Source organism: Marmota flaviventris, chromosome 4 (assembly GCF_047511675.1).
Source record: "Marmota flaviventris isolate mMarFla1 chromosome 4, mMarFla1.hap1, whole genome shotgun sequence".
NCBI lineage: Eukaryota > Metazoa > Chordata > Mammalia > Rodentia > Sciuridae > Marmota > Marmota flaviventris.
The window spans coordinates 157,539,121-157,566,221 of record NC_092501.1 but is presented as its reverse complement, the minus strand read 5'-3'; the positions used below and the strand labels follow the sequence as shown (position 1 = coordinate 157,566,221).

General features: G+C 39.5%; 1 protein-coding gene across 2 annotated transcripts in view; it reads left to right on the top strand.

Moving 5' to 3' along the window:
* The first annotated feature begins 17,888 nt into the window (after positions 1-17,888).
* Nalcn (sodium leak channel, non-selective) overlaps positions 17,889-27,101 on the top strand; it is a 281,091-nt gene continuing 271,878 nt past the window's right edge. For both annotated transcript variants that reach the window (XM_027938884.2, XM_071610798.1), the window contains exons 1-2: positions 17,889-17,996; positions 20,674-20,856. In XM_027938884.2, the coding sequence (XP_027794685.1) occupies positions 17,889-17,996; positions 20,674-20,856 (291 nt within the window). The remainder of the gene's footprint in view (positions 17,997-20,673; positions 20,857-27,101) is intronic.

Below are 27,101 nucleotides of genomic sequence, written 5' to 3'. Positions count from 1 at the left end.
CTCCTTACCGCGGGGCGCGCGCTCCCCAAAGGTGGCGACGCGGGGAAGGGGCACGCGGTGCGTCCTCCCTGCCGCTGCGCGCCGGAGCTTGGGGTACCTGCACCGAGCTGCGCCTTGGCCGGCCCTGGAAGCCAAAGGCCGCTAGACCTGGGGCCTGCCCCGCCTGGCCATCTAGCAGGTGTTGGGGGTGGGGAGAGCAGGTGGCTGGGGATGGGGCTGATGCGCATGGCGAGAGCGACTGCTCCAGCTGGATCTGTCCGTGGCCGCTGCCTGGGTCAACCTCTGTGCCAAGGCGCAGGTGTGGGGCGCAGCCCTGCTCCTGCAGGTTTCGAGAGGGGCTCAGTGGCTTTGCCCTACCCCCGTGTTCCTACAGATTGCTGTTTGCTAAATGTCCCTCATTTTATTAATTGGTCTGGTTAAGCAGCTATCATTAGGGTGGTCACACACCAAGCAAAGCCGTGTCCTTCCAAAGCAACACCATTTTGTCTTTGAACCTTTAGGAGGAACCCTGCATACATGGCCTGGCTGAATCCTGAGGCCGGCCCAGAATCCTGACCCAGAGGTTCTCTGTGACTCGAATGTTCCTCCTTCTGGATGGTGTGATAACTCTGAGCTCCTAAGTTTCTTAAAGACCATAGGACCAATCTTTCAGTTTCAGGCCCAATTTTTCATGGATTATATTCTTAGGATGTGTGAATACAGACACTTCTTGGGCCTCAGGAGGTTTCTGCCATACTTACTCTTGCGTTTGTGTGGTTACTGTACGAGGCCATTTCTGGGGTGGTGATCGACAGTTGAGCACCAGTGACTTTGGGTCTGTGGTGGGTAAAGAAGACCTCTCATAGGAGATCAAAAATTAACAGGTGGCTCTTTTTTTTTTTTTTTAAAGAAATTGTGATCCATAGTTTCACAGCTACAACTGTGACTTTGTATTACCTGGGAGAAGAGAAGGTGGACTGTGGTGGTTATTCCTGAAGCAGATACATCAGGAGGGTCTTTTTATATCCCAAGAGGAAGTTTCAACAGTTCTTAATCATGGCTTCCCAAACTCCACAACAAAAATTAATTTCCAGACTGGTCGGCTTTCATTCTGTATGCCATTCTGTGTTGGATTTTTCATTCTTCTGTGGTATATTTTGACCCGGTCATTGCTAGGACCAGGAATAATGAGGAAGAAATCAGGCTTTAGAGAGAAATTGAGAAGTGGAAAAGCCAGTTACCTGTTCATAGAAGATATAACTTTTTTGTAAAATAGATGTGTTTTCACTGAAAAGGACTGTACTAGCACCAGGGTAAAAACTGAAGTGATCACGTCTTGTGAAATAGTGGTAATAGAATTGAAACTTTGAGCATGACTTGCAAGATAGTCAAAAGATGAAAAATATACTTTTGAAAGAAAAAAAATAAATCTATTCACAGTAGTACTTGCTGCAGTGTAGTTAATTGAGGGTTTAAATAGCATTTTCTCCTCTGGGTATATCTTTGTAATATGTTCTGTTTTTTTTCTTTACCTGCATTCGTTATGAGTGATATGTGTGTTCGTGTGCATAGGAGCAGCTACATTGATTTATTCTTGGGAAAAAGACTTGTGTGTGCTTTTCAGTTCATGGGGAAAAATCACATCTACATTATATATCCTAATATAAGCCAGGAACTGGGCCATAAGCTGAGTTTTCTGTGAGAAGAGATGGACCAAAGTTCTAAGAATCTATCAGGAAAGATAATTATGTAAGCAGGTGCACAGACAGTTATCTTCTAGTTTAGATTTAGAATATATGATCTTGAACTTAAAAGAGATTATGAGTTACCCCTCAAAACTGCTATCAACATTTTAGAGCTTGACTTTCATGTTATCTGTTGTTTACCAATATCAGGGACCTATCCAAGAAGTTTTATACCCACCGACAAAACTTTTTCAATGCAAATATTCATTTTTTTAAAATTTCTAATCAGAGGATAGAAATGACAGAATGGAGAAAACAGAACGAGCATCATAGTTCCAACAACCTAACAAATGACCACTAACTGTGCATTTTCTATAGTCATTTTTTTACCTGGGGATGCCTACACTGAGCTGTCACAAGTTTCGTAACAGATAATTATAGTATAGTGATTTGTTTATATTTTATGTTTCTCTTAAAAAATTCATATATACATGGTATATAGCATACAATATTAGATCTGTATATCTACCTGTATATACAGATTGGCTTCCTAACGACTTCAGATTATAATATTGAATAAATTCATAATATGCTTTTGAAGTAAATCTTCAATTTTTTAAAAAAGAGTACTTGAAAATCATCTCCCTCTTTTATGGGAATAAAAGAAGAAAATAATAACTTGAATTTATGACCTTTGTGCTACATAAATACTTGACCTTTAACAAGTTTGTCTGAAAACTTTATGATAAAATGCACCTTTTATGGTAAAACCAAAGTAGAAAAGCAGAAAAAAATGTAAGTCAATGCAAGTTCTTTTAGCAAAAATGGCTATTGAGTTCAGTCTAGTTTGTTTTTACTTTCCTGCTCAGACTTTAAATAAATGTTCAAAGGAATCTATTTAGTGAGAAATACTAAGTTTAGAGCCAGAGCACCTTTTGTCCTTGGACCACCAAGACTTAGGCATTTCTAGTCAATTCGGTGGAGATGGAACTGGACTGAGGCATCAAACTAAAGTTCACAATTCCCTAAGATAGTGGTACAAAAACTCAGAACAAAAATTCTGGGAGAACTTCTTAACTTGAAGGGGTGAAGGCTGGTTGGGAGCAGTGGTCAGACAGACACTTGACTCTGGAAGCAGCTTCTCCATCAGGTCCTGGGCAAGTGCAGCTCCACCAAATGGAATGTGTGCAGATGACAGTTTCCCCCAGGGGTCCAGGGGTCCAGAGGTAGAGGCCAGAGCAGATCCAAGGAGCCAGTCAAGGAGCATTAGAAGTACAGAGGCCAGAGCCCTGCTACCAGAAGAGTCACGTCTGAGGAGACATGAGAATTACCTCCAATTACACAGAGCAAAGAGATGAAAGGAAGACTTTGTTTGTGGAAAGGATGGTACGTAGGGAAGAGAGCCAGTAGAGACACAGCACATGCTCTTCCTGACAGGGAGCAAAGCAATGGAACACAGCCATGTTTGAAAGAGAATGAGATCAGATTTTTCCTGAGATTAAAAAATACCCAAATATGCAAATCAAAATAGGTTATCATGTGCCAGGAAAAATAAGTCAAACATAGTTAACATCTAGATGTAGTCTTTCGAACACTTTGGATTTGAAAATAAGAAGGAAAATAACCCATCAGCATTTTGAACAAGTTTTTAAAAATATTACCTATCCATAGGGAAAATTTAATTTGACTTTGGACACCCTTTCCAAAATTATCAACAAATAGTAAAATAATAATGCATAGAACTGAAAAATATCAGAGGGCTATTTTCTTAAACACCTAATACAAGCCAAAAAAATGCAAAATAAAAAAAGATGAAGAAATGTATGCTAGACAAGTACTACCCCCCAAATTAGCTTTAAGTGTATAAAGATTAGAAAAGCAATTCAAAATTAAATGAGATAAAGGGACCTCACATTAATAAAAGTTATTATTGTTAATAGAGTTAACATTATAAGCCTCCTGTACATATTAATTTTTGTGGCACTATAGTATATATATATAGTTAAAAGAATTCTTAGGATGTATGGGGGGAGCAGGGGACTCGTGGCACATTGATTTAGTATTTTTTCAAAGGATTCTGTGCCCTAAAAGGGCATCAAGAGTGAGCAATTCAGTTTAAGAGCGAAGAAAACAACTAAATAGAACTAGAGATGAAAAGAAAGGATAAATTTTAGAAAATGAAAACAAATGAATTAACTAAAAAACTGTGGACCTGATGGAAAAAACTAGGAGCTATGGCATTCTAATCTGGAAGTATCTACAGGAAACATTAGAATTTTCAAGAAATAAGAAAAGGGCTTAGAGGAGGAGGGTACTGGAGAGAACTGGGTGATCAGGCATAAATGGAAATGAGAGGTGGATAGTAGGTTGTCAGTGGGAACAAATGCTAACAGGTCTTAGTGACTGGGGGAGAAGAATGGAAGAGAGGCTAAGTAAGTTAACCGTAGGTCCAGGTCTTCAACCCAGAGGGATTGTAGGTATTTTTATTATATATTGTTTTGTGTAGAAAAGTACAAGCCAGGCATGATGGCATGTGCCTGTCATCCCATTGACTCAGGAGGTTGAGGCAAGAAGGTCTCAAGTTTGAGACCAACCTCAGCAAGACCCTGTCTCAAACTAAAAATCACAAAGGACTGGGGAATATAGCTCACTGGTAAAGCACAACTGGGTTCAATCCCTAGTAATATATATTTCAGTGAATAACATCTATAGATTAAATACTTCATTTCAGTTTTCTGTAACTGTTCCATGATGATGATGATGATAATGAAATCCACATAAGACCCATTTAATATATCTCTTCTGGAGTAGAAGAAGGATTTTTTTTAAAGAATTACTTAAAAATTTTGAAAAGTACAAATTATGGATGCCTGTATCAGATATGATACAAATATGTATTAAACTAGATATGTCATTGATGTCTTAAAATTCAATTTAATATTTGTCTTAAAATTTTCCTGAAGTTAAAAAAAAAAAAAACAGACTTAGACAACCTAAAACTGGAGTGGATGGGAATCTTTCAAGTATGGGAACATGGAAACTTGTTTAATTATCCTCCCAAGCTCCCAAGAGTCAAAGCACAGAGATCAAAACCTATTTTGCAAATAAAAGATTAAAGTTCTACAAGTGGAATTTATAAGGGCACTAATCCCATTCAAGAGGGCTCTACCCACCTGATCTAACTACCTATCAAAATTTCTATTTCCAAATACCATAAATTAGAGGTCAGGGCTTTTGTAGATGATTTCTGGGCAAACACAGACATTCAGTCTAGAGCTTTGAGAATGTTTAAAAACCTCCCTGGACAACTCTGATGTTAAGCAATCTTCAAAAATGACTATTTTAAACCACTTACCTTCTTGATCCAAATTTTGTGAATTCATATTACAAAATGTAGTCATCACAAAGAAATTGGCATCTCCCTCTGATTTTCCATCAATTTTAAATACAGTGGCAAGTTTTGGGAATCACTGTTTTAAACGGCCTGCCTTCCTTGTCCACCTTTTGAAGATTCATATTACAAAATTAAGTACCTCAATGAGAACAGATATTTAGGGCTGGAGATGTAGCTCAGTGCTTTCCTAGAACATGTGAAGTCCTAGCTTCAGTTCCCGGTACTGTTAAAAAAATAGTCTTTTTTCCCTGATTTTTCATAATACTTAAGGATAGCAGCAGCTCATTAGAGTAAAATGATTTCCACTGGACTATTGGATGGAGAACACCTTTGGTGCCTCTGGCACTTCATGAAGGATGGAGGGACATTAGAGACCACCTGAGATTAAGAAGCTTTAGGTTCTTACAAAATCACGTATGATCAACCTGTGGTGTTTTATTTAATGTGTGTATGTTTGTTTGTTTGTTGGCTTTTATTAGTGCATTGTAGTTCTACATAATGGTTGGGTTCATTATGACAAAATCATGCATGCATGGAATTTAATTTACTCTGTTTCAGTGCCTGGTATCCCTCCTCTCTCCCTCCTCTCATCTGTTCCCCTTTCTACTGATCTTTCTTCCCCTTATGTATTTACCTTTAATCTCTGTGGTGACTTTTTTTTTTTTAAACTTGACATAGTTTTGTTTAAATTTTCCTCCACCTACATTGTTGTACCCAGAGTGACTCAAAGCATTAGAAATCTATGTCCTTTCCAAACTTGGAGAGAACCAACAATTTTCTGAGCAGAGGCTGAGAAAGCCTGCTTACCTTTCATGTGCAACCTGATCACCTCAATTTGTGATCAATATGGGATTTAAATAGTGGAACTCATAGAAGCAGAGAGTAAAAGGGCGGTTTCCAGGCGGGGGGAAGGTGAGTAGGCAGTTGCCAGTCGCTGGGTATGAAGTTTTGGCTCTGCAGAAGGAGTCAGTTCTGGAGATCTGCTGTACAATGTCGTCCTAGAGTTAACAACATGTGAGCCTAAGAATCTGCTCAGAGGATAGATCTCAAGCTAAGTAGATCTCAAGCTGTCCTACCACAGTAGAATAACAATAGAATCTTAAAAATACAGTGATTTAGGTAGTACAAATATAGCCTCCCTCCCTCCCCTACAGTTAAGACTGTTTTAGTTGGAGCAGTTTCAGTGGCATGACCAAAGGACGTGGAGGCAGTAGGGTCTATCCTGAATTCCTTCGCTAAGCCCAGTAATTTTTAAAGGTCAATGAAAATCCAATTTTCACAATTTAAAACAACTACATAAAATAATCCTTGGTTGAAGCCATCACATTGTTTTAGGATATTTGTAGAAAGAGCCTGAGAAAAACTAACATGATGCTTTTCTTCGGATAATAGGAAATAAACTCAGTATTTAAAAAAAAAAGTGAGGAACCATTTTCTGTTTCTAACCAGTTTGTTGACAAAAGACAAAGAGAAATGAAGAGCCTGTCTGTGGAGATGACCCTTGCGAAAGGGTGGCTTCCTCTGGTCACCCCTCTTGGGTGGCCCTTGAGTCCTGCTGGGACTGGAACAGCGTGAAACATTCTGTTTTTGCAGAGCTACATCCTGATTTAGTGAGGGTCAAGACAAATGAGTAAGTACCCCAAAAAGAAAAATGGCATTTGGAGGAGGTAGACAGAGAAAGAACACAACCAAACCAGGGAATTTACTTTTGTACAAAATCAGATTAAAAATCACCCACAGGATGTTATGACTGTTGGGAAATGGGGCAGCTGCTCCATTGTGGAGACACACATTTGCTGCTGTGACCCCAGGGACCAACATATTGAGGCTGTCTTCATTCTTCTGCTAACATGTAGTTCTCTGTGATGCTGGGGGCAGGGATACAGGACTCCAGGCTGTGTTTCAAGGAAAAAACCATCCAGCTGCTGCCTTCCCTCTGCACAGAGGCCAGATTAGGGGGAAAGGCCCATCTAATCCATTGAAGTTCAAGAGCAAAGAATCCCTGCGGGGCTGAGGCAGGCTTATGGTTGAGGCCTGGCATTGAAGGTCTAGTGGCAGACATACTCTAATTTAGTTGGACCACGTAGGAATTGGAGATTCTCATCTGTGTTCTCTGGGAAAGAGTTGGCTTGGAAAGGTCTGATTCAAAGAAGGTTCAAGGGCAAAGTATCGGACAGAGCCTGGCTGCCTGGAGGCTTATCACACATGAGCTGTGTGACCCACGGCAAGGCACTTGCCTTCTCCAAACCTCAGCTGATCATAAATAGAAAGAGCCTGGGCAGCTGAGACAGGAGGATAGTGAGTGCAAAACCAGCCTCAGCAAAGGCAAGGTGCTAAGCAACTCAGCGAGGAGACCCTGACTCTAAATAAAATACAAAATAGGACTGGGGATGTAGCTCAGTGATCGAGTGCCCCTGGGTTCAACCCCAGTACCAAAAACAAACAAACAAAAAAAGATCAGGGACCATCTGCCTCATCAGGGTCCATGACCAGCTCTCAGCCCCACACACAATAAACTCTTGCCAAATGTTAGGTGTAAGTGGCTTAAACTTCACTAGTTAGAAATACTTTATATTTAGTTTTAAATGAAAAAGAAATTATCATTGCTGAACATTTGAAAAATACAAAAGTTCTTAAGATTAAATAGTAAAATAAAATCTTCTCTCATTCTTTCACTCCTTTGCCCTATCTTTTTTCTCCCAAACAAACAGCCTGTGTACTTGGATTCTCAGCTTGCTTCCAACTCCTGAGAGCCTCACTTTTTTTTGGTACTGGGGATTGAACCCAGGGGTGCCTAACCACTGAGTCATATCCGCACCCCCTTTTACTTTTTATTTTGAAACAAGATCTTACCAAATTAGCTAGGGCCTTGCTAAATTGCTGAGGCTGATCTTGAACTGGGAATCTTCCTGCCTCAACCTCCTGAGCTGCTGGGATTACAGGTATGCACCATAGTGCCGGCCTTCTTCACATTTTTAATCTGAACTGTGGAGTAATATTAAAAAGTACTTTCAAAGAGGTGTTTGGTGCTTAGAATTTTGCTTGTCACAGAACTAGGTTAACAACGTGTGAGCCTAAGAATCTGCTCAATAAATGTTTGTTCTCATCTTTCAGGTAGAAAAAGAAAAAAGATATATAATGCCTAAGCTTGCTTCAGTTCTAAAATTACGTGTAGCAGTTTGTGGACCATCATAAACTATCATTGATGACCATCATATGGATCATCATGGGAAATGATCTAATGCATAAACATATGTGCAGCTTTAGGAGTATGGGTCCCTGTCAGCACTGGTGGCCACTCTGGACTTAATCAATTACAGATTTCTCCAAGACTATTCAGAGCTCCTTCTTGTCAATTCTTCATTGCGTAGTTGTGAATACTCTCTTTAAGAGGTTATCACCTATGAGAATAGTGCAGGACCTCATCCTTGGAAACTTCAAGATGAGGCCATTCTTTCTGTGCAATAAATACCTACTTCTTTTTAAACTGCTAACTGGTAACTTTCATTTAGTCTGGATTTTTTCTTAGGGATGGTTCCTGAGAATATTCCAGTATACTTTCATTATATTTCCTCTAAATTTCTTAAACAAAAATGAGAAAAAAATTTCCTTACTCCAATCTGATAATCCATGTGAGAGAACAAGACCCTACAAATCAAAATCATGAGATCCACTGAGTCTGATCACCCAGTTCTCTCGAGTACCGTCCTTCTTATTTCTTGGTATTCTGAAACTTCTTATAGATACTAACAGATTAACATTCCTTCCAGATTAGAAGGCCAAAGCTCCTGTTTTTTTTCTATCAGGTCTAGAGTTTTATAGTTAATTCATTTCCTAAAGTTTATCCTTTCTTTTCTTCTCTAGTTCCTTTTTTTCTAGTTCTGGTTTCTTTTCTCCACTTCTTAAACTGAATTGTTGGTTTCTGATGTCCTTTTAGGGCACAGATTCCTTTGAAGAGATACTAGAACAATGGGCATGTCTCCCTCTGCTCCCAAAATACAAAGGAAAATGATAACTAAGTGGATAATGGTGGCAGAAACTTGGAAAGTCCATTTAAATTAATTTAATGAGAAGCCTGAATTTTTTTTTCTAGAAAAATAATAGAGCATTTTAATAGATACTTGGTAGGAAAAACTATAAATGAAATCATATAATAAAAATCCATTCAATTTTAAGAGATGAGGAAAGACTGTCCTGTCTTAACAAACAACACTAATGCTGTGTAAGGTTAGAATTACCAGGTTGCAGATTAAAATATGTTGAAAAAATGCTTTTTGATCCGTCTACTATATAAGACCCAACGAGAAGGACTTAGAGGAGGAAGAGTTTATTTTGGCTCACAGTCTCATGGGTTGGCCACTCCATAGCTCTGGGCCTGAGTGAGGCAGAACATGACGGGGAGGGGGGGGGTGTGTGGCAGAGGAAAGCAGCTCAGGACGTGGTGACCAGGAAGCAGAGGGAGCTCCACTTGCCAGGGACAAACCATGAACCCCAAAAGGCACATGGGACAAAACATGAACCCCAGGGACCCACCTCCTCCAGCCACACCCTACCTGCCTACATTGTAGATACCACCAGTTAATCCCTATCAGTGGATTAATCCACTGGTTAGGTTACACTACTCATAATCTAATCATTTCACCTCTGAACATTCTTGCATCGTCTCACACATGTGCTCTTGGGGGACACCTCATACCTAAACCATAAGGATAAGACTCTTAATGTTTAATTCAGTTGTTCTGTAAGCCGTATTGCCTTGGTTCACATTTTGGCTCACTTTTAAGAGTAAATTCCCTTCATCTATAAACTTGTTCCTGTAAGAATTGAGTAAGAAAATGTACAATATACTTAAGATGGGGCTTGGAACATAATAAACTCTCAATAATCATTTTTTTTTGGAAGGAGTTTGTTTTTACTTGGCAGTAAACATAATCTGGGAGGAAATCAACCAATAATCTCACTATTTTACTGTGGAAACTTCCATGTCTCCCAAAGCATCTCATTGTGTGTGTGTGTATGTGTGTATGTGTGTGTGTGTGTGTGTGTGTGTGTATAAATGCATGTATGCTATTGAAGGTTATTTAAGGTCAATATCCATTAGACAAGGGATTCTGACTATGGAATATCATTCAGTTTTACATGAAATTCTGTCTCTAATATTTTTCCTTGAATAGTTTGTATTATTAAAATTTAAAGGCAATGATTCAGCAGCCACACAACAGGAGACACTGGAGTTGCTGGATTCTGGTTTGGAGAGTGCCAGGTCCCATGTGCTGGAGGCTGTGAGATATGATCTCACAAGAGGAGAGGCAGAGAGCAGGAGAACTCAGGACTCAGTCACTGATGTGAGTGGCCCAGAACTTGGTCATTATGACAGTGGCCCAGGATTTGGTCGTGATGACAGTGGCCCAGGACTCAGTTATGATGATAGTGGCCCAGGAGTTGGTCACTGATGACAGTGGCCCAGGACTTGGTCATGATGACAGTGGACCAGCACTCGGTTGTGATGACGTGGCCCAGGCCCTGGTCAATGATGACAATGGCTGCCAATGCAGATGATCCCAGTGTGAAGCAGGAGGGTCTTCTGTCTGTGCGAGACACAGTGAGAACCCACCCAGCAGGGCAGAGGGAGGTGAGGGAGCCAGGCCCTGGGGCTCAGCTGCCCTGGGAGTAGAGGGAGGTCTGGTGGGTGGGGCAGGTGAGCACGATGGTGCTGGATAACAGAAAATATGAGGAAAGTAGTGGGGTGTGTTCCTCAGTCTAAGCCATGGCATAAAATGTATGATGCTGTATTCACTTTCTGAATGATGATGTCTTCTGTCTGAAAAGGAATTTGGCAACAAATTGGACATTCTATACCTTTACAGAATCAATGACCTGTTGCTGATCCTGTATCAAGAACAAATGTCCCCCTTGTCTTCAAGTCTTGATCTTGGTGTTCTCAGGTACACTGAAGATGTCAATGTACATGAGAAAAGGAGCAAAGTGTTGTTCAAAGATAGATATAAATGGTTTATTGTTTGGGGTTTTGTGGCAATTAAAAAAAGAAGATAAGAAGCAGACATATTTGAAATAAAAATTAAGATTTTAATCAACAAATTGATAACATTAAATTTATTTTTTTCCCAAAATATGAGATGATGCCTTTCTCAGTTACACGTTAATCTCAAAAGATATGGGAATACCTGTTTACCTTGCAAGGCCTTGAACAAGGATGCAAATGAGCTTATGAGTTTACTACAAAAAGGGGCCCAGATGTTTGTAGATGATATTTGTTTTCAATTAGGATTTTGTGTCTATGCATGTTTTATTGATTAAAAAAAAGTGTTCAGAAGACACTGCTAGATGAAAAAATGCTGGTAAAGGAACTGTATGGAAGCACCATTTAAAAACATATGTATGCATAGAAAATGGAAAAGTATATGAAGAAAATAAAGTCCTAAAAGAGGTACAATCCATGACCCATTGGAGAATCCAGCATCCCAGTCAAAGAAAATCCACTGTGGAGACAGCCCATCCTGGTTACTGCTTTGTTGCACTCCCTTGCCCAAATGTCTGTCAAAAGTGGTTGAGTCTGTAGAAACAGAATTCCTGATGGCTTTCATTTTTGTTTCTTATATTGTTTTATAGATTTCCCCTAATTTTCCTATAACAAACCTTCATTGATTTTATCAATGAAAATAAAATACAATTGGAGGTATTTTCTCCTAACTTAAGATGTAAGTATTTGAGATCTAAGAAAGGACTAATCAGTGAGCCATCCTGGCCCTTTGCATGAGACTCATTTTGCCTGATGGCAAAGGGACAGGCTGGGAGTGATCTGTTCCATGTCCCTGTCCTGGGTAGGTGGGGTTGATGCAGCAGTAAGCTGTAAAGGAATGGGAGAACCAGTTGAGGGAGGTTGAAGAGTAGGTACATCATGGCGGAAGATCTCCTCTATCAATCTGCTGCTTTACCTTTAACTTAAACGTGCATCAGAGCATGGCACCTTTAGGAATCTAGTACAGAAGAGAAAAGTGTGTTTTGTTCAGTGCTAAATACATATGGTCTACCAATGTTTGGGATTTTAAAAAATGAATGCAATTTTGCAGTGTGAACGAAAAAAAAAAACTCCCTCCCATTAGCAATGATGATTGTTCTTCTAAAGACATGGAAGGAAGTTAGGGGTGAGTAGTCAGAGGGCCATTATTGGACATGTTAATTTTTAAATTTTCTTCCCAAACTGACAGAAATATTAAACAATGAAAGACCACCCTGAAGTGGGGTGTATGTGTATATGTGTGTGTGTGTGTTTGTGTGTATTGAATAGGGTTGTAGATATACAATTTTGCTTGCGTTCATAAAGACCCCATAGTTTGGGAACCTAAGAATAGTTGTTGATACTGATGTGTTGACAATTGTAATGACACCTAATGATGAATAATAAACCTGTGATTTCTGTCTTCTTTGGGACAGTTTTAGAATAAAATAGATCCTATGGATTTGCTAAGTGGTGTTTCTCTTTACAATTTTCTTCCAGAATATTGAGTCTTTCTGTTATAACAAATAAATCATCCGCATAGACAAAAATTGTGAGTTAGATTAGGAAATCTGGAATGATTGATGTGGGATGGAGCAGACAACAAAGAAGACCCAGTGGTGAAGTGGTGAGAGAGGGTGGCGAAGGGAGACAAGTGGGATGTGTAGCCAGCTGAAGTGCACCATGCCAGTGTCAGGGTGAATGGAGATGAGGGTCAAAAGCAGTGGGATTCAGGGTCATGGAGACCCGTGGTGAAATTCAGCAGGTGGTTCGTAGGCTCCAAGAATGCCTTTGCGGTTCTCTGATACCTGTTCAGTACACAGTGCTGAAACCATAGTGGATGCACAAATTTGCTATGTGAAGGAAAGAATGAGTGAGTGAGAAACAAGATAAGCTGAGATGTTCTGGATTTCAGGAGAGATCATAACGGAGTTTTGGAAAGTTCATTTTTTTTTTTAATGGGTTCTCACTCTGTTGCCTAGGCTGGCTTTGGATTCTCAATCCCCTTGCCTCCACTTCCTGGGTAGCTGGGATTATAGGAGTGCCCTTCCAGGGAAGTTCATTTTTGGGACCATATTATCTCAGTCTGTGAACATGGAGAAACCTGCCATGTACTTGTGTCTCCTTCAGTTTCTTTTATCATCATTTCATAGTTTTCCTTGCAGAGCTTTTTTTTTTTTAACCTCCTTGGATCAATTTATTCACAACTATTTTATTGTTCTGTGGTTATTGAAAATGGGATTGCTTCCTTACTTTTGTTTTAGGTGGCTCACTCTAGTGTATACATGTTTTGTATGTTGATTTTATATCCTGCAACCTTAACAAATTGGTTTATTAGTTCGAACAAGTTTTTAGAGGAATCTTTAGGGCTTTCTGTATGGAAGATCTTGTCATCTGCAAGCAGGGAGAATTTGAATTCCTCCTTTCCAATTTGGAGATCCTGTATTTCTTTCTGCTGCCTAGGAGTTCTAGAACACCGTGATGGAGTGAGGGCATCCTCCTGTTGGTGCAGACCTCAGATGACCAGCTTTCAGATTGTCCTCATTCAGGGTGATGTCAGCTGTGGGCTTGTCATTTAAGGCCTTTGTTATGTCCAGCTCCCTTCCTTCTATACCTAATTTGGTGTGAGTTTTTATCATCAAGGAAAGTTTAATTTTGTCAAATATTTTTTTCTGCATCATTTGAAATGATCATATGGGAAGTTGACTTTTGATGTAAAGAAGACATATTAAAAAGGCAGCCCAATGGCTGGATGGATGCAGCTCCGTGGGAGAGCACTTGCCTAACTTGTGTGCAGACCTGGATTCAATCCCTAGTACCTAAAAAAAAAAAAAAGAAAGAAAGAAAAGAAATGCCAGCCCAGGCCCGAAGTCTTATGACCCAGAAAAGAGTCTAGTAATAGGGATAAAATGAAAGGGGCCATTCTATACATGCAAGAACAAGGAAACAAGAAGAGGATTCATCACTGAGAATATGCGTAATGTAATCTGTATGGACCGTCTAGTGTGGGATCTGAAAAGTTCAGGACAGTAGAATCTGGGACATGAGTGGAAGGAGGGTGGCAGTGGGCCTGACCTGGGCAGGTCTGTCCTGTGGAATTTTGAGTGGTGATAGGGTTGGTGTGGAAGAAGCTGCTCAGATACATGAGTCAAGAATGGTAGCTGGACACTAACAAACGGTCATGGAACCTTTAAGAACTGATGACCATGTAGGGGTTACGTAGAGTAGATGGGCATTGGGACAGCTGGAGGGAGACAGGCTGCAAACCATAATTTAGAGAAAGAAGTTAATACTAACCCCCATGTAGTTCCAAAGAAGAGGAGTGACCCATAGAGTTGCAAGCACCTCACAGCTAAAGAAAATTGAATGTTTTTCTTTTTAATTTGGTCAAGAGAAGTGGGAAGGAAATGGTTTCCAACAGAAGTGAAATTACTATCTCAAATTATAAGACTCTAGGTCTTAACCATTTAAAAGAGAGCAACAAACCAGAGTAGGTTTTCCCCTTGAGTTACTGTTAGCTGTTTCCGAGTCAAAGATTGATCAATGAACATATTGAAATTGTGCAGCTGCTCTCCCAATATTGAACTATTTAAATAGCAACTACTTTTAGTAAGTGTGAGAAAGCTGTTGGAAGCCCTGTTTTTCAAATGTCATGTACTGCCTTATGATGGGCACTTCTGGAAACATAAAAAAAATATATATATTGGCTTATAAATACATGATAGTGATAAGGCAAAGATACACAGAAGCAATTTTTTATCAAAGCAATAAGCTTACCTAGGATACTCAAATATCCCTCCTGGTCTTTATCAGGGGAATAACAGGCCTGCTATGCCCTGTTTTATGGATTCAGCACGAATGGAGGGATAAAACAACATTACTGAGTGAGTGTAAAGGAGAACTATCACAATCAACTGCCTCCCCTTAATTGTAGAGTATAATGTGTTTGTAATAAATTTATTTTACTATTTGTATACTTCATGTAATAATTTTATTAAATAATTCCACATTTTATGATCTTCTTGTTGAGTTGTAACGTGTGTGTGGATTAGGCAGGTTTCTTTGGAGTTTGAACACATTGTGCCTTAGGCAGTCTTTGATTTGGTGGCATGTTTGGCAGTAGGTGAAGTGAGCATCAAAGTGAGTGACAATGTCATTCAACTGTAGTTGCACTGCTTTGATGGGTCAAATATAGCCAAAGTGGATCTTGTAAAAAGAAAATTCTAGATGTGTATTCTCTAAATAAATCAATCAAAAAATCAATTTTATTTTACCTAGCATATTGGTAATAAAAGGTGCATGGAGTTTATGTCTGTCAGTTTCTTCTGTCTCAGTGATAAAGGGATTGTGGCTAGGTCTGTAAGATTCCTTTGCTGATCTTTGAATTTCATTGCAAAGCTGCTCTTTTACTTCCTCCTTTATGTTGTGTCATCTTGAAGGTTTTCTAAGAGATGTTGCATCTAGTCTGGATAGGTAGGAGAATGTCATTCAAGAGGCATCCCAAATTGAGGCCACCAGATGTTTTCCCTCTACAGTAAATCAGAGAGCAAGCATAATTTGAATATTCTGCATACATTTACATAGCGTGTCAAGAGTCTCTAACTCCAATTATGTAAAATAAAAATTAATTAGTGAAATCTCCTGCAAAGCCCACATTCAAGCTCAGTATTCAAGGCCATAACAGCCTGGAAATACCTTCCACATCTTAAAGCCAATTAACTTGATTTCTTCTGGGAATAGGAGGGTTATGCAGAGGTAGTTCCTCAGGTGGGTTGAGCAGCACATAATGAAAGGAGGAGACACTCAAACATAGAGACTCAGACTCAAACTTTATCCTGAGCTTCTGTGTTTTCTCTTTCCCAGTGAAAATTGCTGGTGCATATATTTATTCCCACTGCAATACACATTCATACAATCTTCTTCAGCTGCTTCAAAGAGAACTGAGAGGTGCTTATTGTCCTTGGTTAGGATTCTTCCTCTAGTTTTATGGGGCATCACATAGGAGAGCCAGTGAGCCTTCCTGGTGTTAAATCAACGTTTTCCTGACTTGCCATTTGCATAGCTGCACATTGACTGGAGACCGTCTCTCCTGTTACTGCTTTTGGATACTCTCCTAATAGTCCTCAGCACCAGTGTGACCATCCCTAAACACCCTGGGCTTTGTAATCAGACAGAATTTTTATTAAATTCCAAGTTTGCTTAGGTGGCATTGGTCAAATTGTTAGCTGACCAATTTTAGGATCTTCTTGAGGCTGGACTTTCTCATGCATTCATAAAAAGACAATATGTTCTCTGTAAGACCAGTTACAAAGATTAAATAAAATACCATTGCTCAGTGCTCCAAACTTAATATGTATGCAAAAGACATTAGGTACTCTTCTTTAAGATCAGCCCAAGTGTTAATCAAATGGGAAGTCTCACTGTGGATTCATAGGTAATCAGTCACCCTTTCTTCTCACATTCTATTACCCTTATTTGCCATTTGTATTTGGTCAACCTGTATGAAGGCCTCTTCAATGACTGCTGAATTGTGGCAGGTGGAAGCAATGGCCCCAGGAGGATGTGGAAACAATGTGGCAAGCTAGCATCTCATTTTCCTGTTCAGTGGAATTTGGTGAAGATTTTACTTAAGAGTAGCTAGAAGAATTTAGATAACCACTGCATTCATAAAAGAAAACAAATCTCCATTAAGAGGATCTGTCTGGTGTCCACCTGTTTTAGTCAGCTATTTCACTTCTGTGATCAAAAGACATAAGGAGGGCTGGGGATGTGGCTCAAGCGGTAGAGCGCTCACCTGGCATGCGTGCGGCCCGGGTTCGATCTTCAGCACCACATACAAACAGAGATGTTGTGTCCGTCAAATACTAAAAAATAAATATTAAAATTCTCTCTCTCTCCCTCTCTCTTTAAAAAAAAAAAGACATAAGGAAAAGTTTATTTGGGTGCTAAAGTTTCAGATGGCCAACTCCATTGCTGTGGGCCGTGGGTGAAGCAGAACATCACGGAGGAAGAGCATGGCCAAAGAAAGCAGCTCAGGACATGGCACCATGAAGCAGAGAGAGACAGCTCCCCTTACCACAAAGTATAAACCCCAAAGACATGCTGCCAGGGACTTGCCTCCTCTGGCCACACCCTACCTGTCTACAGTTATCATCCAGTTAATCCCTACCAGGGGATTAATGGACTGATTAGGTTAAACTCTCATAAACTAATCATTTCACCTCTAAACTTTCTTGTATTGTCTCACACATGAGCTTTTGGAGAACACCTAATATCTAAACCATAATACCATCCTTTCTTGGTAGGAAAAAAATTGGGAAATCAGCTTGGGACTACTGTGGAAAATAGGAGCTAAGTGTGAATGTCCTATTAAAACGACACAGGGTAACTATTGCAGAACACATGCCCCACCTGGATAGTCAGCAGGGCTTTGGTACAAACCGTCATGAAGTGGAGGCAGCTGTAGGTATATGAACATATATCTCAGAAATTTTTCTGACAATGTGTCCCCAAAGAGGCAAGCAATTTACCCCTGCTGTTCAGTGGTCTCTAAACTACTTATGAAGTATATAAGATAATGGATTACATTGGGAGAAACAAATCAAGCTTTTATTAATAGTTATTTTATCTCATCTTTTTAAGATTTAAATTTGCATGCATTTGTGGTATACAATGGATGGAACACCTGTTGATCCACCAATTCCTGAACACACATGAAGACCTTGATGTATTTGATTGGGTGATGAACAAAACCCTCTCTTCCTTTTCCCAGACTGTCGTTTGGTGCCTGCCCCCCAAAGCTAACTTCAGCATGCTCAAAAGGAAGCAGAGCTCCAGGGTGGAAGCCCAGCCAGTTACCGACTTTGGTCCTGACGAATCTCTGTCAGACAACGCTGACATCCTCTGGATTAACAAGCCAGTAAGTTTCTTTTTTTGAAGTATGGAGAAGCATATGCTGATAATAAGAGAAATTTGATTCGCAAATTCAAAAATCATGTACCTTTGGCTTTGAACTGACTGTTTGAGCTGCAGTGGAATATAAATGAGTCTCAGAGTCTGGAAGTTGAGAGCCATTCAAATGAAAGGATGAGGTGCCACTGTGAGTTGCTCTCAGAGGAAGAGAGGCCAGGTGGTCTAGTTCCCTCCCCTTTCCACTCTGCTTTCCCAGTCTGCTCACATTTCTTTCTATGCTGCTATTAGTGCTTTACAATCATCGAAACATCCCTGATGCCGTCATTGTGAATTGAAATGTGTTGGCATTACATTTACAGCTTTATTGCAGGCTCTGCCCTGGCTAGCAGCTACCTCTTCCCTGTATCTACACACCAGTCCTCTTGAGGCTCAGCAGCCCCTTCCTGCTCCCCAGACTGTTGGGCTTGTTCACATCACTGCCCGTGTGTACTGCTCTGAAGAGTCAAATCCTCCGCATCCATTAGGGCTGCTGGAGACACCAACTCTCCCTACCACTTATCCTGTTTTATATTTGTGCATAATATAAACGTGTATTGTATATAAATAGAGCCAGTACTCTGTATCCACGGATTCTGTATCTACAGATTCCACCAATTGAAAATATTCTTTAAAAAACTGCCTCTGTACTGAACTTGCAGTCTTCTTTCTTGTCATTATTTGAGAAACAACTCAGTATGAAAGTATATACATAGTACTAACATAGTGTTAGGTATTATAAGTCATCTAGAATGATTTAAAGTGTACCAGAGAATGTGAATAAGTTATATGCCATTTTATACAGGACACTTGAGCATCCTTGGATTTTGGTGTCTGTGGGGGGGTTCCTGGAACCAACAGATATCTGCCCAACAGATATCACAGATTTCAAGGGATGACTGTGTGTAAAATGTATATGTGCTATACTACTGTCCTGTATGATCATTATAAATTGGACTGTACATCTTCCATTTTATAATCTCAGAGCCCAGCACATCTGATGCATAGCAGGTCTTCCATCAATATTTAGAGAATTGAGTGGAAGATAGAATAAATCACGTACTAACTTTTTCTTAGTGTCTAACTGCTACAAAACTATATGAACATGGTGGTGATATAGATACAGCCTTAGAAGCACTGTCATAATTAATATGTAATTGTAAATCTTTTTTAAAAAATGTTTTTTTAGTTGTAGATGGACACAATACCTTTATTTATTTTTATGTGGTGCTGAGGATCAAACCCAGTGCCTCACACACGCAAGGCGCATGCTCTACCACTGAGCCCAACCCCAGACCTGTAATTGTAAATCTTTCTTCAAATTCAAAACAGATTTGTTGTGCAAGGACCCTTCTTTGGAAGCTCTTTTGGTAACTAGATTCTTTATGTTGGAAATCCAGACAGGTGCTATTTATTGAAGTGCCTCCAAATTGCATGAAATGTACATCAACCCTTAAAAGAAACTGGATCATCAGTGACTTAGGTGGCATGGAATTACTGGCACGATGTCTTCATGAAAATATTATAACTGTCAGGCAAATATTAGAATCTACTCCCTAGCCCACACATGTCTAATTCCCCTCAAAGTTCTTATAATCTTTTCTAGTTTTCACCTTAAGGGTTTACTAGTTTGCATATCTGCAGAATTCATCTACTACTAAACTAATTTTTTTCAGGGGGAATAAAAAGTTAATGAATTAACAAAACCATATATGTATCCAAGATGGTCAATAAGCAACATTTACATTATGCTTAAGAATTTGTGTGCTAAATAATTCACTGGTGATATTAATTATGTGGGTTATCATGTAGATGCAATTAAGTATTTTTTTCCTAGGTATTACTTTTCAGAATAAGATATTGTTTGTGAATGACCATAAGTCCTATACATATGTATATGTATATGTAAACACCCACATTTATATTTTTAATCTTTCCTCTTGTTTGGGGGTTAAGAAAAATCTTCCAACAGTGGATGTGTTGCTAGAATGGCACGAAAACCTAAATTTTTACAATTCTGAAGGAGATTCTGGGCAAAGTTTGTATATAACATGCTCTCTGAAATAAAAAGTTCACTTATTATCTTTTCAAAATATAGGATGAAGTAGATTTTTAGAATTATGTTTCATTCAGATTATATATGATACAAATAAAAAGAAAACCCTATACACGGGAAGCATTCTATATCAATTCATTTTAAAAGGCATTTGTGATCTCTGATGATAAGTCATTGTGGTAGATGCTACACTATGTAAATATAGTACTATAAATAGAATATGACCCAAATTCTAGGGGCTCATAGTATAAAACAGGGGAAGAGCAACATCAAGTCTTTCTATGAGTGAATTGCTGGAAATTACCAGAGACCTTTAAATCCTGATTAGCTCTAAATCTAGGTTTTGGCACTTCTTTATGCCTGACCACAGGAATGTCTCCTAACCTTTCTGAATCTTAGTGTGTTCATGTTGAAAGCAAGCTGCACTTAGCACATGAAAACACCTAATAGACACTCGTCCCCTTCTTCCTTATCTCCACACTGGCGGAATATTTAAATCCTAGCTTTATGTCTGTCGAGTAGTATGGTTCATAATGCAGGCTAAAGAAACCCATCTGGAGTGTCACGTGGTCTCTCTGTGCCTCTCCTGCAGTGGGTCCACTCTCTGCTGCGCATCTGTGCCATCATCAGCGTCATCTCTGTGTGTATGAACACACCAATGACCTTCGAGCACTACCCTCCTCTCCAGTATGTGACCTTTACTCTGGATACTTTGTTGATGTTCCTGTACACGGCAGAGATGATAGCAAAGATGCACATCCGTGGTATTGTCAAGGTGAGTGTCCTTAAGTCAATACCCAATGTGTGTGGAACATCTTCATCAGTTTAATGATATTTTCACATTAATTTCAGTAAAATGAGACCCCTTTTAATTTAATTCATATTGAAATCTTTAAAAAGGGCATGCCAACAGAAATTAGTAAGAGCTAAGTTGCATAAGAATATCTTAAAAGTTAATTGCATTTTATAATAAGCCTGGCAACATCTGAAATGGCCCAAATGCCAGCTTTGTGAAGCCAGGGTGAAGGATATGATGCCACAGAGGGCGAAGCCCATGGCCTGGCATTGTCACAGAACAGAGCACCTTATTATTTGTGCCTCACAAATAATACCTTGTTGACCAAAGGAAAGCAGGGTAGATGGTACATAATGAAGTTAGAGCATGATGATATTCGATAGAATGTCATTAATCTGAGCTGTTTTGAAAATACAAAAAGAAGCGGAAAAAAAGGTGGGGGGGGACATGGGACAGAAAGGAACTCCAAGACTATTATAAAATTGGCACCACAAGGAGACCAAAGTGAATAAAAAGTTGTAAATAAAGGGAAAAGAAAGAAAAGGGAGAAGATTTTTGTCCTTCTTACAGTACGTGGAAGATACTTTTGCTGGAGCACTTTAATTGTCCCTTCCAGGGGGACAGTGACATAAACGTGCAGCAGCGTCAGCTTTGGGGTCTGACAAGTGACAGATTTGACTCAAAGCCTGGCTCTTATTTACTGGTTGTTATCAACATCTCAGATTAGGTAATTTGGGAAGGAGAAGGTTCCATTCTGTTTGAGGATTCTGAGAATTCATCGGGATGACTCACAGCACACCTACTGGTCCATTCCATGGATGCCCTTTGTGGATACTGCATGGCATCCTAGTCTTACAAGAGTGACTGCAGTCCATGGAGCACTGTGTTCACTCTTAACTTTTTCTTATGGAATTTTACAGTTTAAACAAAAGTAGATTGTAGTGGTAATGCATCACACATTAACAATGCTCAACATGGTAGCCAGCTCATCTTAAAGCAACTCTGATAAGTCCTTTCAGAAATAACTCCTCATACATTGATGGAATTTCCCTTTTTTAGCATGATAACCAATATTATCTCCAGCAAAATTACCAATAATTCCTTGAAGTAAGCTGATACCCACCCCGGTTGTCAAAAATATTTATTTTTATCATTGGTTTCTTTGAATCAGGACGCAAACAAGGTCCACACAATGTATTTGATTATTATATTTTCTAAATATCTTTCAAGTCTCTTTAAGTCCAATAAGTTTTAGCCCCATACATTCTACAAGATATTTTTTCCCAGTCATTGATCCATTGGAAGAAATGAGCCCTTTTTTGATCTTATAGAATATTCTGCTCCCTAGATTTATCTGATTGTTTACTGATGGTGTCATTTTGTAGCTTTTATAAATTCCATACTCCTGGACTCTTGCATATTTTGAATGGAAATGTACAGGTACCTCTTTCCCCACATGGTCACCATAACATATGTTGGACTTGTGGGTATTTTTCAATTTGATGCATGGGAAATAGTAACTTGGTGCCATTTTTAACTTGTATTTCCCTTTTGGTAGTGAGCCTGAGCATGATTTAATGTTTCTAAGAGCTATTTTAAGTCACTTTTTAATTCAAATTTTCAATACTCTGTCTGGGTTAGGAGCATTAACTTTTGTGATATCAGTTGTGAATTTCTTGCACTATTTATAGCAATCTTTCCATTAATTCTTTTGGTATTTCCATACCATCACATCATATGCAAATCTTAAAGGCAGATATAGCTGTTTTATTTCTGATTCCTTTTCCCTGATTGCTTTCACATATTTAATTGGCTAATGCTGCTGATAAAATTTTAAATAGTGCTAGAGGCATGAACATCCTTGTTTTGTTTCTAGTTTCCCTACAGCAAGTCTAGTGTTTCCTTATTAAGTAATTTGAAGGATTTGGGTTTGAAGTGTTTATATCTTTATCAGGTTAAGGTGATAAACATTAATTCCAATTGTTGAGAATTGTATCATGAATACTTTTGAAATTTGACAGATGGTTATTTTTTCCTCCTGTAATAGAATAGATCTCCTGATATTGAACCACTTTTACCTTCCTGGAAGAAACCCAAGGAGGTCATGATACATTTTCATTCAGATTTAACATATTTTATTGTATTTATTATTTTCTCAATTTTTAAATTCTCTCTAATCTTTGTTGGGTTTTGATATTAGGTTTTCGTGTGTGTGTGTGTGTGTGTGCGTGTGTGTGTGTGTGGTGTGTCTGTGTATGTACACTTGCTTGCACTCCTGTGCTTTGAAATAGTCTGAGTTCTCCAAGAAGTGTTTTAACCTTCAAAGTTGGGTGCAAGTGTCCTGTGAAACCATCTAGTCTTGATGCTTTTTTATTGAGTTTTCCTTTGCAATATTTCCTATTTCTTTTATGGAAATTGGTCTGTTCAGATTTGCTTGGTCTGCTTGATGAAGTATATTTTCTTAGGAAATTATCCTCTAGTTTGTTTAATTTATTGACACAAGATACATATTTTCTAAGTATCTTTCAAGTCTCTTTAAGTCCAGTAAGTTTTAGCCCCATACATTCTGCAAAATATTTTGCTTAAAATAATTTTGATATCCTTTGTTTCCTAAGTATTTTCTCATAATTATGTATTTTGTTGTTATTTGTACTGGAGTTTCTTTTACTCAGGTTGGCTGGTGTTTTAGTCAGCTTTTTCCTTGCTGTAACCAAAAGACCTGACAAGAACAGTTAAAGGAAGAAAAGTTTATTTGGGGGCTCATGGTTTCAGAGGTCTCAGTCCATAGATGGCTGATTCCTTTCCTCAGGGCCCAAGGTGAGGCAGAGAATCCTGACATAAGAATGTGAAAGAGGAAAGCAGCTGGTGGGGACAGAGAGAGAGAGGGAGAGAGGGAGAGAGAGAGGGAGAGAGAGGAGGGAGAGAGAGAGAGGGGAGGAGAGAGAGAGGGAGAGAGAGAAAGAGAGGGGAGGGAGAGAGAGAGAGGGAGAGAGAGAAAGAGAGGGGAGGGAGAGAGAGGGAGAGAGAGAAAGAGAGGGGAGGGAGAGAGAGGGAGAGAGGGGAGGAAGAGACAGGGGGGAGGGAGAGAGAGAGGGAGAGAGAGAAAGAGAGGGGAGGGAGAGAGAGGGGGAGAGACAGGGAGAGAGAGGGAGAGAGAGAGGGGAGGGAGAGAGGGAGAGGGAGAGAGAGAGGGAGGGAGAGGGAGAGAGGGAGAGGGAGAGAGAGAGGGAGGGAGAGGGAGAGAGGGAGAGAGGGAGAGCAGGGAGATAGAGGAGAGAGAGAGGGGAGGGAGAGAGAGGGGGGAGGGAGAGAGAGAGGGAGAGAGAGAAAGAAAGAGAGGGGAGAGAGAGAAAGAAAGAGAGGGGAGGGAGAGAGAGGGAGAGAGGGGAGGGAGAGACTGGGGGAGGGAGAGAGAGGGAGAGAGAGAGGGAGAGAGAGGGAGAGAGAGAGAGGGGAGAGAGAGAGAGAGAGAGAGAGAGAGAGAGAGAGAGAGAGAGAGAGAGTGAGTTAGTTCTCCACTTACAAGGGACAAAATATAAACCCCAAAGGCGTGTCCCCTATGACCTACCTCCTCAGTCCTATCCTACCTGCCTAAGGCTACCGCCCAGTTAGTCTCTATCAGAAGTTTAATGCACTGGTTGGATTATGGTTCTCAGAACCCAATCATTTCACCTCCAAGCTTTCTTGCGTTGTCTCACACATGAGCTTTTGGAGAACACATAGTATCTAAACCACAGCAGCTTCTCAGTCACCCACCATCACAGTTCCAACCTGCACTTCCTCTGCTCTGCTGGCCTCTCATCTGATCCCTCTTCTGCATTGGCCCCAAGGCACCTGCCCTGCCCTGTCTGGATTCTACTCCTGTACTTTTTCTTTAACATGGTCTCTGGTCTCTGTAAGGGAGATTTTTGCAGGTAGCTGAGACTAGGATGTTCCATTGCCCTTAATTTTCCTGCAGTGCCTTGGTGGGCATTTGTTGTTGGTGGGTTTTATGTTGTTCTTTGGTTTTGTATTACCTATAATTTGTATCCTGCTAAGTTACAGTTCTACATACTGGGTCACTTATTCTTAGATTCCCTCTCTGAGGTTTCCTCTCGGTATTCCACAGTGTATATTAGAAGATTCTATATTATGGAATCTGTTGGTTCTTGGAAGTGGTGGGCATCCACTCTACCCTCCATGAATGGATTTTGGATTATTCCATTTCCTTTCCATTTATTATTTATTATTCCATTTCCTTTCTTTTCCCTTTATTTACAACATTTTATTCACTTTGGTCATGTCTGAGTCTTCTACAAAGTTGCTAGCCAGTTTTTCCAAGCAGTAGGTTTAGACAGGCATGGGCTCACATAATTGATAGCTGTCTCGGGAGGCCTACTTGGAGGAAAGTTGGTCTTGGGAGAGTCCTAAAGTGTCTCTTCTTCAATTGTGGCTTTTATCCCTTGGTGCCGCCTCATCCTAGGTGGCAATCTGAGATCACTAAGGCCCTGGCTGACCCTGTCGCTTGACTAGATTGGTCACCCAGGCTCCAGCAACCTCTGCCCAGGCTGTGAAAGAACCAAATGTTCTGGGCTGAGCCCTTTGTGATTGAAATCTGCATTTACTGACTTCTTTAAGGTACTGGCTTGAATGAAACAAATTTATGACATTTTCCTAGAAGGAAATTTTGTTTCTTAGTTATTTAATAAAGTCATGGATTTCCCTCCCCCAAATAACAATAGGTACCACTCTAATGGTCACTGCTCTAACAGATCAGAACAACAGAGAAGGTGTGAAACTTGAATTATATGTTCATTCTAAGCAAACAGAGCATCAAGTGAAGTGTTAACAATTGAGATATTAGAAGTTGAACCAGTAGGTAAAAAATAAAAACTTGATTTATAACCAAGGCGTTTGTTCAAAGTATTGTAGATTAGCCATTTTTAGTATTTTTGAATTTCCATCAACATTTAAATGATCTAATTACTATAAACCAAAAATATTGTTTCTTATTTTCAATATGTGAGAGTTGAAAATTAAAAATTAAAATCAATCTAGGTTTCTACTTTTTTTTTTTTAGTCTGGGAAAACTAAAGGAAGCAGTGCTGATGTCATTTTCCTGGTGGGCACCCCCATCAGAACTTCAGCATTTGGTGCCACACACATCTGCAAACGTGCATAACAGAACAGTCACAGCTCAGAAGGACAGTGGGCTCGAGAGCACATCCTCATATTTAAGGCTTAAGCTTTTAATCAGATGGTTTTAGCAAGCTGTCATATGCCACATTAGCTTTATGCTGTTAATTTAAATGTTATTACATTGTAGTTTCGTATTTGTAGATTTGTTTTGCTTTTATAGTTACATGAGAAACAAGGATGTATTTCAAGTATTTAAGTTACTTCAACCTAAGAACTATTCAGGCCCCAAGGGGGACTCTGTGCTACTTTTTTAGAAGACTTCTAATGTTGTTCAAACGTAAATTATTTTACCCTCACCAAGTTACCCTACAATAATTAAAACATTGTTTAAGCATATGTCTGCTCAAACCTTACTTTTTAATACTTTTTTCTACCTTAATTCATTTGCCAATAGCACTGCCCTTACCTCTCACTCAATTTCTTCCTCTCTCCACCCAGGGTCATTGCAGACATGCTGTGTTTGATCACTCATAGGACGTAAGCCTGGGTGCTCATGCACCCACAGGGACGTCCTGAGTGTTTGTGTTCTGTTTTAATCATCAGGTAACACTCTTCCAAAGTTTCCACATTGTTTGGAACAGAGTTGTACAGATGTTTAATATACATTGATTTGCACCTAAAGTACTCTAAGGAATAGTCAGATTTAGTTATTGGGTGAGTAACAGAAGTTTGTCTTGTCTTCTGTGGAAGAGTGTCTTCTATGCCTGAAATTCGGTTGGTCCATAATAAAATACCTGTAGAAGAAAGCCATGTATCATTGGCCATCCCTCATACACAGCTCTTTAAAATTACACCTCGTCTGTTTTGGCAATATTAGGGTATACTTAAAATTTATACCTAGTGCTTAACTTACTGTTAACTAAAGATACCCTATTTATAAAATTAAGTACTACAAACCACACCTTTTCTCTTTTTCGGGGGTGGGGGTGTTCAAAGTAAGAGTACTGAAGCTGTGATTTCCTGGTATTGTCCACTAATTTTATGGACCTAGTAGCTTGTCAAATGTATAAATATGAATATAAAATATTTCAGATATTTAATTATTT